Source organism: Cygnus olor, chromosome Z (genome assembly GCF_009769625.2).
Source record: "Cygnus olor isolate bCygOlo1 chromosome Z, bCygOlo1.pri.v2, whole genome shotgun sequence".
Lineage (NCBI taxonomy): Eukaryota > Metazoa > Chordata > Aves > Anseriformes > Anatidae > Cygnus > Cygnus olor.
The window spans coordinates 3,627,800-3,640,957 of NC_049198.1; the positions used below are offsets into that span (position 1 = coordinate 3,627,800).

Sequence of the window (13,158 nt, forward strand, 5' to 3'; positions counted from 1 at the left end):
CAAATCTAAGAGTAAAGAAGTATAAAGAAAAATGCATTCTTTATGCCAGGACAGCTGGATCAATTTTAGTTTTCTGATAAGCATCTTGTGTGCAATTGACTTCGTTTTAATCTACTACAGAAAAAAATGCTTCTAGACTGAAACGTTTTTGCCAAGTTGCCAAATTTCAGCCTGAAACAAATGTTTGCAAGTTTTATAATATATGCACTTTCTATCAGCACAAGCAATCATCAGAAACAAGTGATTGGTTGTTGAAGGATTGCATGGCATAAAAGCCTTCGATCCAACTTCATTAGGTAATAATACAGACAAATAATCTAAACCAACAAGGTTTTGTATCTGCTATATTGAATAGACAGATGGAAATCTTCCTTCTTATTCAGCCTTCTGTCACTGATGCATTGCAATCATGAATGGGTTGTATCCTCTCTACAACACGAGCAAAGTGAGAAGATACTCTTCTTACATCTCATTTTCCAGATGAGATATAAGGAGAAGGACAGTCCAAACCCAAGGTCCACATCAGAGCTTAGGTTATCTGAGTCCACGTTTACTGCCTATTATTGCTCCCTACTTAGTTCATATCTCATGCTAGACATTAAATATATCTTATTATTCCTTTCAAAAAGAACTCAGGCACCTCGGAGGTCATGAAGTAGTATATTTGGCGTATTCACTTTTATTGATGGTATGGAGACAATGCTGGGGAAGAGAGAAATGAAGTAGGGAGACCAGTAAGTAAGAATTCAGCTCCTATCCCAACCACAGTTGTTCTGGATGTCTTCAGATCAGTCTGTTAAGATGTGATTTGTTATTGAAAGCATAAAACAGGAAGGAGAAAGTAAAGGTAAACAGGTTTAAAAAAAAAAAAAAAAAAGGCCTTATTCTCACTTCTCCAGTCAAGTAGCTGTTCTGGTTGATAGAGGTGATGCTCCTCATTTTTATGAATGCATTTTCTGAAATGAAGATGTCTTATGTCCTGTTGGGTGTTGACTTTCCTTTGATGGCAGATAGAGGCTGCAGATGTTGGCAAGATTTATAAGATTCGGATAGGCCACGATGGGAAAGGAATTGGGGATGGCTGGTTTCTGGAAAGTGTCACGCTGAAGCGGCTTGCCATGAAGATGAATGAGTCTGATAAAAAGAAGAAGAAAAAGAAAAAGTCTGAAGAGCTGGAAGAGGAGGAGACCAAGGTGGAGGAAGTAATAGATGTCTATACGTTTGTGGCACACCGCTGGCTGGCTAAAGATGAAGGTGACAAGGAGCTTGTGGTAGAACTGGTGCCTGATGGGGAATCTGCCCTGGAGGGTAAATATCAGAGGGAATGTGCATGTGTGCGTGGATACAGCAGTTACATGAAGGTCAATAACCATGCTGCAGTGCTTTGCATGACCACTTATGGCTCCCCAGCCATCCCACCGCCCCAGGCCCACAACATAGCTTGCACTATGGATTGGCTGATCAGCTCTGGGGAGGAGGACGGTGGTGAAACTGGAGACAGACTGAACTGGGAATATGCTAGCAAACTGCTACAGGATTCTCCAAGCCATGTCTGGAGAACTTGGGTTGTGAGTTCCATGATTTGCCACCGTAGCTGAGAGTTTAGAAGGTTCTAACTATTTGTACGGTTAATGCCAAGGGTAGAGAAAGATGATGCCCCTCATATTTTAAGATAGATGCAAGCGTTTTAATGCATTCCAGATAAGAGCTTTCTTAAAGCCAATTGCCCCAGTGTTTTTGGGTCACACACTACTATGGTGAGCCACAGATCTGACAATATATGGCTATTTCTGGGGTCCTTTGATCTCTCTTTGCAATTTAACTTGCAGAGAATACATACGAAGTCCACGTTCTCACTGGAAATGTGTGGGGGGCTGGGACGGATTCTAATGTCTTCTTGAGCATCTATGGCGTAGGAAGAGGAGACACGGGTGAGCGCCAGCTGAAAAGGTCCAATAACCTCAACAAGTTTGAAAAGGGCCAGGTAATGCATGAACTCAATTCACTGGAGCAAGCAGAAGGGTGGCAGAGCTCTCTTAGTTATCATGCTGGTCATTCATTACTGTCTCTTCTCTGTGAGGCTGTTTCTTCTTCTAGCTTAAAGCTCAGATGTGTTTTATTTCTGAAATTTATATTTAAAGCAAAACACCTCAAAATATTTTCCAGAGGAAATCCATTTGAATAATAAGCTGAACACTCTTCTGTGTTGGAGCCACCTTTTGCATCTGCTTCCTGTAAGCATTCTGGTAACAACATTTCCTGCCAGGAATACTTGAAAACCACAAACTGTAAATTAATATTGGAGCTCATTTGTGAGGCAGTTCAAGCCATGTTAGTATTTAGATTGCAAATACGATTCTAAATTCTTGACTCAACCAGTCAGGGAATAAAAGCAATATTGCATGGTGTGCTATAATTAGGTTATAATCCAATCCAATTAAACAACATCTCTTGTAGGTTGAATATTTGCCATAAAAATGCTTATGAACAAATAACCAACAACTATTATAGCCAGACGTTATTGAAGGAATTATTTTGAATAGAAAAAAAATATGGAGACAGTAAGCAGTTGTGGAAAACTTGCAATAAGACAAAGAGAGCCTAAGGTTGTTAAATAAGCTGTTAGCTGTGATTTATGAGCTTGGCACTGGTGAGTCTGCAACCTGCATGTGGTTCTTCATTCAGTGGGAAGAACTCCAAGCTGCAAATGTATTGCCCTCTGCTCTTGGGAGTAGAAACCCAAAGTCTACCAACAAGTTAATCACATTAAGATGTTTAAATTGTTATCATAACAAGGCCCATCCTGTCACACTAATACTGTTAATAAATGAACCTCATGGTTATAGTAAATGACAAAAGGAAAAAAAAAATCTCCAGTTTGAAGTAAAGCACATGGAAGCACAGATGAGAGTTTCCTTGGAGTTAGTTAGTGTTTGTGTCCAGTTCCAGAGTGAAGCTGAAGGGAAATGCTAACCCTGAAAGGAATGAGATTTAAGAGAGATTAGTTACACCTACAGGAGGCTGAAACTGAGATGAGGTAAAGAAAGGAATGAAGGGTTGTGTAGCTCCAAGGCTGTTACTGTATTGTAGGAGCCAAGCGTGAGTGCTAATGGGACAACCCACAGCTCTGGAGTTATTTATGTAGTTATATATCCACCCTACAAGGGAGACTTACAAGCACTTTTAATTTTAGTGGGGAAAAAATTGCCCTGGCTACTGCCTCTCCTTCCCCCTTTCTGGGAAGCACAGTCACTTGCCTCTTGCCTCCTGTGCAGGTGGACGTGTTCACCATCAAAGCTGTTGACCTGGGTGAGCTGAAGAAGCTGCGGATCCGCCACGACAACTCTGGTGGTAGCCCAAGCTGGTTCCTGGAGAGGGTAGAGGTTGTTGACCTCAAGGAGAGCACCACGTGAGCAGCCTGTAGCACATTTTCTGTGTGGTCAGGGAAAGAGGCTTTTTCTCAGGAGACTGCAGAACTGTGGGAAGGCAGAGGAGATGCAGAAGGACATCACCGTAGCTCCTGACAAGCTCACAGGGAGCAGGCATCCTATGGGAGTCTCGTGTCTTTGTGAAGTTGTAGTGAGCGTAGGGCCTTTCTGGGGAATCTCTGTGTGGGGTTTTGCTGTCCCAGCACCTCTGCAGTTTGGGAACCAACTGTGTTCTGAAGGAGACCTCACCTTTTCTGTTTATCCTGGGAGTATTCTCCCTCATGAAGAGGTTCCCTCACAGAGCCTGCAGCTGCATGCCTCCTTCCAAGGCTCTGCTCTGGAAATTCCTCACCTCACATTTCCTTTCTATTTTGTACCTAATGCAAAGAGCTGGGTCACAACCAAGTCCTGATCTAAGTGAACTCCCGTGATTTTCACAGACAAAGCTTAAGGTGTTAGAAATCTTAAATAAATGCTTGCCTTTGAGCTGGAACTTATTTAAAAGTTGCACAGTGCGCTGGTGGGTGGGACTGCTCATAAGGACCTCATGATGGGTCCACTCTTCATAAGTGTAAAATGCTTGGAAGACTGCAGTTTTCCTTGAGTTACTTAACTTCTGGAACTGAAAAGTAAAAGGATTTGGTCATATTGGGCTGGCAACTCAGAAACAGCACTTTTCAGTAAATGCCCACTAACCTGTTTATGGATTAAGTTCCCAGTAAATAACAAACAATACCAAAGCTCAAGAATGGAAACATGTATTATTCAGCTCTAAGCAATCTTTTTATTTTTTATTTTTTAAAGTAACCTCTGATCTGTGCATATTTATGTTATTAAAGCCTGTGAAGTCCTGTGTAAGTGCTGGGTGCTGCTGTCATTCTTGTAGGTATTATTTTCCATGCCAGCGGTGGTTAGCAGTTGAGGAAGATGACGGTCAGATTGTCAGGGAGCTGGTCCCAGTGGATGAAGCATTTGTAAAGAAAGATTCGGAAAATGATGGCCAGTCTCTTGCAACGCTGGGCCTGGAACAGAAAGGTCTATGTTAGCCTTGTATTTCTTCCAGTATGGGGTTGTAAAGGAACCAAAGTGTTAGTAGTGCTAAGGGCATTACCGGTTAGCGTTGGCTAGGCTGCAATTCAGCCCCAACCATGAAGTTTCCAGGTGTGAATGAAGTGTGAAGTGCATGTCAGCCAGTGAAGGGTGGACACTCCTCATTTTTGGGTGATTTAATCGTCTTGCAAGATTTGACCCAAAGAGAGAAAGCTAGGAAGATGGATCATGTGTTTAGTCATCATCTCTCAACTGAAACGTATGTTAGTTGTTAATATCTAAGGCATAAATCCCAGCTATTTCACATGGTGGACTAGAATGGTTAAATGTTTTAACAAGAAACTGAGCAGAGAGCAAGCATAATCAGGGAAAGGGAAGAGACCTAAGTTTGTTTCCATTTCCATCTTGCATCTGTTGTCCTCCAAATTAATTTTGTCTCTACTGTACATAATTTTACACAGAAACCGCAGAACAATGATACCTTCCTGGGTCTGATGTGGCAAGGTGCTGAATGCCTAGCACTTCCACTGGCTTCACTGCCTGCAAAAGCTCTTAAGCTCTCCCTTAGCTCTCCCTCCAAAGGCTTTTGGATACATGAATAATTTCCACAAATTACATAGGACCTGCTGGCTGAGCAGCATCTTGGAAAACACATATCTCACTATAGCAGAAAGGTGCTGTTCTGGAAAACTTGAGCAGGTTTTTGTAGCTCAGTGAAGGCTATATTAGACTTTTCCATATTTCTAATGAATTTACTGAACTTGCTAGATGATGGTGCAGTAGGAACCTCCCTAATGATGCTGTTGTGAAGAATGTGCTTGTGAATATGAACTGTGTATGTCGAAGTATGCATGTGTTCTGGTATGTGTTATGTGCATTTGAATTATTTGGTGCTATTAGAATAAACAGAATGTTCCTCCACCCCCCCCCCCCCAAAGGCAGATTTGAGGAATCTTAGAGATGCCCAGGCAGCAAATAGGAAGGGTGAGCACATTTCTCATCTGTAAATATGCAGACAATGTTCTGAATGACTGGAGCAGCAGAAGACTGTGCAACCAGATAGCCCTGCTCACAGCATATGGCAGGAATTAGAGATTACAACATGGCTGCAATCAGTCAAAATAAAGCTCAAACCAAATTCAAATGTATGCAGTAAAAGTAGAATTAATTCCTGTTCAGACTTCACACTCTTAAATTAAGAAATTTTATCTGACAGCTAAATCAACTACATACACGGTGAAAGTGAAGACTGGAGACAAGAAGAATGCTGGGACAGATGCCAACGTCTTCATCACTCTCTATGGAAGTAAAGATGATACAGGTATGGCTCTACATGATGGAAAGGGGTGACACATCACGGGTGGATATAGATGTCTGAGAAGACAGGTCACAGTCACTTTTTGCTTCCTCAATGCCCATTCCTCAGTCTTTTTTAGGACAACTTCATGTTCTCGCTGTCTCTGCATACAACATGATAGCTGGGAGCATACCACCAGCTGCTGTAAATCATTGCTGAACTTCGAGATGCTGATTTGCACCAGCTGCCGGTCTGAAGGCTTTAATTTCAATTATAGAAGCAGCACAGTTGCCTGGGCCTACATTGCTGAGCAGTAAATGTGGTGACTGATTTGCTTTCCTCAGCAGTGAATCAGCATGCTCCTGAAATCCAGCCCTGCTCTGCCTCTCCGAGTGGCCCAGGAGCATTTAATCAGTTGATGAGCTCTGTGCAGGGACTCTGGTGGCTGTGGCAAGGAACTGAGGGGTAGGACCCCTTTCCTTAGCTGCAAGCACACAGCATGACAGCACTGTCCATGGGGCACAGCCAGTGGATCACCCAAGCCAAGAGTTTCCTTGGATGCGGGTGTTGATAGAGGTTTGGGTTCAGAGGGCAGGGGGGACAAAGCTCAGATCTCGAGGTGAAAAAGCCATTTTTCATGCCTTTAGCCATCTCTCTTGTTCCACTGCTGACATTCCCAGAGGATTTGTTTCACACGCTGAACAATGTCCTTTTGCATCACCACAACAGGGATAGTCAGCCTAAAGGCCTCAAAGATTAACAAGAACAAATTTGAGCGTGGGAAGATAGATGAGTTTACAGTGGAGTCTGTGGACATTGGAGACCTAAAAAAAATCAAGATAGGCCATGACAATAAAGGTAAGATAATTTGCTTTGTAATTTAGTATTTCTACGGGGTTCAGCACATTGCTGTATAAAACCTCTTCCAAGACCCCAAATGTAATTTACCTTTTGGTGATGGATCCTTGCTGTCACTTTGTCTGTTGTTGTCACAATCTTTGCTGCTAATGTTATTTAAAAAAAAAAGGGGGGTGGGGGGGGTGGGGAACGGGGAGTTTTTCTTGTTCACCATGAGACCTACAGACTTGTCACATCTATTTATCAATATTTTTGTTGTTTTCATTATCAGGTGCTAACTGCTTTTCAGACATAGATGTGTCTCAACTACAAACAAGGGAAGCACTGAAAGGATACACTGATCCCTTCCTTATGGGGCACTGAGGGATAAGTGTTAATAACTTCCCCATTAATCCAAATTAATCCAACCAATGGAGTGAATAGAACTTCCACACGCACATCTTTAACTTGTTGCATATAGAAATAAAGTGCATTAGTTCAAACCTGGCCAGTCCACTTGCAATGGTCTTTATGATTTTTATTCCATTGGCAAAAGAGGAAAATTTATTCTTGGAGGCCTGGAAGGCAGTGATTCATTTGCTGTTGTCTGTAAAGGTTATGTGTGTATCTCTCCAATCACAGGTAATTCAACTGGCTGGTTTCTGGAGTGGGTGGAAATCGATGCCCCATCCCTGGGCCAATGCCTCAAGTTCCCTTGTGGCCGTTGGCTGGATAAATCAGAGGATGATGGAGCCATTGAGAGAATTATCTTCCCTGCAGAACTGCAGACAACAGAGTATATCCCATGTGAGTAGAACACTATTTCCCCAGGATACACCCATCATTACAGAAGATAAAATCTCACCAGTTCATGTTTTATTGGCTTGGCTTCTCCCCGGAATTGTCTTTGAGAAATTTATAAATACATAATATGTCAGTTTCTCCAATTACTACAAGTTCCTCTGGGTTCTCTAGATTAATGTTTCTTGTATTTTCCAAATCAAAGTGTCATTAGAAGCTATGTGACCATGTATGAATGCCTTTTTGCTCCCTCTTGTCCTTTCATCTCCAAGTCCTTAGCCCATTTCATGCTGGTTTCCCCATCTCCAGTTTCCCTTTGATCTCCCTCCATGCTAATGTTGCTGTTTCTGATGTCAAAGCAGACACTTGTGGTTTCACTTCCTAGCCTTGGTCCCACCAGTGCCTTTGGCACCGTGCACCCCTCTCTTGCTGAAGGGCCCTCTTCCACACTTGTGTCAGTGTGGTGCTTTTCTGACAATGTTGCACCAGCCTGACTCTTTCAGGATTCTCCATTTTTTCCTCAATCTTCACTTCACTACCCTTTAAATTAATGTTTGGGGTAAACCCAATGCTGGTATCAAAAGCTACTGCCTGAAGTTACTTAGTTAGATATCAACATTTACAGCTTCCCAAACTCTTTCTCTGCCTCAGTTTCCTTCTTCATAAATAATTGTAAGAATAACTACATAAAGACTGTCAACCACTTTGACTCCTTTTGACTGTCAACCACGGTTGATGCTGAAGGTCTCTTTCATACTGGCCAGCTATCCACATACCCACAGACATGTATCCTGCAGTCTCTAAGCTAAAATCAACTTTCTTTTCTGAAGATTTCTGCCATTTGTACCTCCACAATGCTCTGACCAAGGTACTCCTCATGTCTTTCTTTCCCTAAACTGTCTGGAGTGGAAGAACAGATGTTCTTTGCTCCTCTCCTCACTTTCATCAGTCTCCTGGAATATGATATAGTCCTTATGTTTGAAAGAATAAATTGGTAAATACAGTGAACATGTTCATGGGAGTGAGTGTAAACCAGAGACCTTGTACGTGCTTCTCAGCAGGTTCTTCCCTGTTATCCCAGTCAATACACATTTGGCTGCAGATGTTGACTATATAATTTATTAATGTCCCAGTACATAACAATGATGTAATAGTTTCTGGAATGCTGTGCCTTTGAGTACACAGTGTATGTAAACCTGATTTTTGTCAGCAGTCCACATTCAGCATTTGAGAATAGGTCTCTAGCAAAAGAGTCACACCAGGCTTGGTGTTAGCTTAGGCAGTTTCCCCATTCAAACCATTCCCACCATGCTATTTACTGCATTCTAGTTTCCTAACTATTAACCTGGTGGTTTCAGTGTGCTAGAGGTAACTAAAATGGTTGGATTTGTTTTATGATGACTCGTGGCCGATTTGTCTCATGAAGAACAAAAGATGAAAACATGTCATTGGCAGTCCAATTAAAATCACGCCTGTGGGGATACTGCTTTAAAAGTGCCATGTGAATGGGACGGGAGTCTGACAACTGAAAGTTGTGCTGCTGGTGACCTTGTTACATGCCGCTTTGCTGATTCAGTTCTAAGTTGATGTTAATATTCAAACAGCGAAAGCAAGCACCACAGATTTCAGTAGAGAAAATCATTTTTAATTCATAATGCATAGCATGTGATTTTTAGTTTCCAGGATTTATTTTTTTTTTCCCCTTACATATTGGAGAAACTATTCTAGCTTACCTGGAACACAGTAGAGCAGATTTTGTTGGATTGGGCGGAAAGAATATTAAGTACCTCCAGGCTGACTCTCTGTAAAAGAAAACTTCATCTCTGTTCTCCTGAGGGCTGTATGTAGAGAGCCTGTGTTTTTAATGAATGATTAGCCTCCGATATGCATAATCAGAGTTACTCCAACAGTAACAGACACTGTGCCAGAAACACTCCCTTTACCCTTCAGAGATGCTGAATCTGAAATACAGCACAAAGCACTGTTGTGTAAAGAATAGCAAAGATGACTGAAGTCGCTGCAGCGTAGGAGGGTGCAGATGACAAGCAGCTGAAAAGATCTTGGTGAGGGACATGAAACGGTGGAAGGTGGGTGGGCGGTGTATGGGAGAGGGACAGCAGGGATCCCGGTGATAGTGATGGGTGTCGAGTGCAGTGCTTGTGGTAGCAATGTGGATACTGGGATTATGTCTGACCAAAGTAAGGAGAAGTCCCTGCAGCTAATAGATGGTGCCCAAGTCTTACCTGACATTTACCACCTATAGATTTCAGAGAGGAGTTAAAAGAGACAGATGTTGGACTCAGCCTGCCAAATGGCACCCCTGATATTACATGTAAGTCCTCACGACACTGGGTGTCTGATTTCGCACTATTATCAATAGACGTTTGGTCACTCACAAGTGGTGGATTTGCAGAACGATTCAGCTAATCCTCATAAAGATGACTGCTTTTGCTTCTCCGTCTCTTTCTCCAAACTCCATTGACTTTAGTAATTACATCTCCTTTGGCTTCAAGGGAGATTTACACCTTTATTTGATGTGTGGACATCTGAATCTTGGTTTCCTAATTTGTGAGCTGAACAGCATCTCACCTTGGAAAATGGGTGGAAAGGGACTTGACCGAGGATATTCAGCAAGTCTGTAGCAGAGCCAGGAATAGTGTCCCATTCTTATTCCTGGGCCAGTCTCGTTCCTCTGCGAGTCAGGCTCCAGCTGGAGTTAGGACTGAGAAGCTGTGAAGATAGGGAAGGACAAGACATCCCATCTTGGGTAATGGGACATTCTGGAGAAAACAAGGGAACAGAGTCAGGAAGTATGTAGAGGCTTGATCCTTATTGTCCTGCACTCCCCACTGATCTGCTAGTATTTTACCTTGTTTGCCTGGGTGTTAAGGACTATATGCTGTCAAAGAATAAGGTGGTACTATGAGAAAACCAGATCAGAGTGGATAGCAAGGTGTTTTATTTCTTTTCCTTCTAATTGATTCTTGTTACTTGTTCAGTAGTGAAAGAAACAGGAGGTTTTTTTACAAACAAAGCTATCTTGAATATTTATATAATGCCTCCAGTTGGCTTAACTTCATCCATCTGGCTGGTTGCTCAAAAATTTTTCAAATCATGATTTACTTTAAGACTTGAGCTGTTGAAGTAAATTATCTTTCAGTAATTTTAGATGGCTGATATAAATATATGGAACACTTTCTGATCATTTGATAAGCCCCAAAATCTCAGTAAATGGACTTGAATCATGGTCAGTTGGTTTTATAGGGTTCAAAGGAATTCCTCTGGATTCTCATAATACAGATGAGCATAATAACTAAATGAGCAGAAGTGAAATTACTACCCCATCCTCTTTAACAGCTGATTTTTCTAACCCAGATTTTATTTTAGGAACGTTCATCTGCTGCTTGCTAACTTTTAAAATAATTATTATTTTCTGCCACTTTCTAAACCAGTTGTTCCATACGAGATCACTGTCTACACCAGCGATATCTTTGGAGCTGGCACAGATGCAGACGTCTTCATTGTTCTCTATGGAAGCGATGCAATCTGCACTCAGCAAAAATCCCTGTGCCTCAACAAGAGAGAGCAAAGGATGTATTTTGAAAGGAACTCAGTGAATCAGTTCATCGTGGAGGTAAAATCAAAGACTTGTGCTCTCATCTTGGGTTGCCCTGAGGGGATTAGGAAGAGAAAATGTAACAAAACGGGAAACTTTCCTCTTTTAAGGAAAGCTATTTGGCTCTTCTGCTCACAGAATGTGAGTTTAAATCCCTGTTCGACAACAGATTTACCATGTATTGGAGCAAATCACTTCTCATTGAGCAACTCAAAGTTAGTAGCAACTCAAAGTTATCAATACGCGGTGTCCCTGTGGCCTGAAGCCATGTTAAACCTTGTAAGGGCTGGTTCAGTTTTATCATGGAGAGGAGATGTACCCATGCACAGACAGAGAGTTGCCTTTCCATGTCAAGTTGAGAGGCATTTTGGAAGGTCAATGCATAGGAGTCTTTACATCTTCCATTCCCTAGACCATTCTCTGGCATCAGCCTAAATGTGTGCTGGGTCTAACGTGTCCCTCTCTTTACCACCCTTATTTGCTTGCAGCTTTGCTTTTCCTCACAGTTTGTAATACTTTGAAATGAACCAAATCTTTGAAGTATCTCTGAAACTAGGTGGCATAGTATTTAAGATCCCTATACATTGTTTCATGCTCCTGTTTCAGCAGATCATGCTGAAGTGTCTAGTCCGTAGAGCTCGCTGCTTGCAAAGTGCTCCATTTGGGGTGGATAGTCTGTTTTTTGTTCTAACTCAATGGCATGCCGAGCATCATGGTATCATGTTTTCTTTCTCTTGCTCCTCTGACAGAGAGATTGCTACTTTGCTGCAGGCACCAGGATTTTCTGAATACATGGAATAACTTTTTGAAAGATCTTATCAAGTGTTTACCGAAGTATTTGCATATGTATACAAATAGTAAACCACTGCATGTGAATGACTGCGCTCATTTACATCTACAGTACTCAGCAATTCCTATTCATAATATATTCCTGTGGCTAAGAAGTTATCAGAGGCAGAAATACAGGCACTGCAGCCCTGGCCTTCTCTCTCGGTGCTACTTAATACACTCACCTTCATTCCCTAGGTGCAAAATTGACACTGACCTTGTAGAAAGCCTTACAACTTCTCTGTGCTTTGAATTTTTTGTTTGGTTGTTTGCTTGTTTTTCTGTAAAATAATTGAAGACAAATCTTAAAACAAGCTTTTTAACAAGTTAAAATGATTCCAGCCCACATGGTTTTTGTATGGCAGGAATTGTAAAATAAACCCCTAGCGTGATTCCTTAAAAAAAAAAGAATATGACTTATTTTGGTGGAGCTTCCACAGAGTTTTTTAAAACAGAGGTTGCATTAATGCATAGCTGAGTGTTATTGTTATTTCTTTTTTCCATAAGATTTATTTCAGGCTTGGCAGAATGTGAAACATCAGTACTTTTCTTATACGAAGCAAGTGAAAATGCAGTTTGTTCTCCAGATTTATAACATTATATTAACCTGTCCCCGAACTTCATTGTCTCTTCACCAGTTCCTCTTGCTGCAGCAGAGGGGAAGGATGAGGCAAAATACATTCTTCTTTCGCTTGCTTGTGTAGAGCCATAATTTGGAGTTCAATAGAACTTGTAAACAATTTGGGGATCTCAGGAAACACAAACTGAAATTTGCCCATTTGTTTTAGCGTTTTTACTGCCTCTGCCATTCTGTATTTTGCAAAAGAGGCACAAAAATATTAAAGACTTGTCTCAGCTACATTCCAAAGTGATGCTTTGCTGGAGATGCCTGTAGCAGAGTAAAAAACTTTTCTTATTTAACATGAACCTTTCCTGTCACGCATCACTTCATTGTTATGTATTGATCGAAAGCCTCATTGAAAGATGAGTAGTTGGGCAGGAGGGAGGAGGAATAATATAATTTCCCCCAAGTGTATACCTGAGTGCATGCGTGAGGTTTTAGAAATGAATTATAAGCATTTAATTATTTTGCAATTGATGCTTATGCTGTCTGAAGCCTTACTGAGCTGAGGAGTCTCCTAAAATTGCTGATGTCTTTACTTTAGTATGGGACAATTTTGTTAGCTGGGAAGACAAGGGAGTGGTCTCCAGTGGTGTAAGCTGAGAAGTTCAGTTTTGTAATGTCTCCAGGAACAAAATTTTCCAAGTCTCTGTGGAAAGCTGGATGTCCTTCTTCTATG

At 41.6% G+C, this 13,158-nt stretch overlaps 1 protein-coding gene across 4 annotated transcripts in view; it reads left to right on the forward strand.

Annotated features, from left to right (window-relative positions):
- The first annotated feature begins 885 nt into the window (after positions 1-885).
- LOXHD1 (lipoxygenase homology PLAT domains 1) overlaps positions 886-13,158 on the forward strand; it is a 69,865-nt gene continuing 57,592 nt past the window's right edge. The window contains exons 1-8 of one of the 4 annotated variants that reach the window (XM_040541476.1): positions 886-1,308; positions 1,830-1,984; positions 3,276-3,409; positions 4,315-4,463; positions 5,695-5,799; positions 6,505-6,633; positions 7,255-7,419; positions 10,866-11,047. In XM_040541476.1, the coding sequence (XP_040397410.1) occupies positions 1,119-1,308; positions 1,830-1,984; positions 3,276-3,409; positions 4,315-4,463; positions 5,695-5,799; positions 6,505-6,633; positions 7,255-7,419; positions 10,866-11,047 (1,209 nt within the window). In that variant the 5' untranslated portion in view covers positions 886-1,118. The other 3 variants (XM_040541478.1, XM_040541477.1, XM_040541480.1) reach the window with 3 other exon arrangements.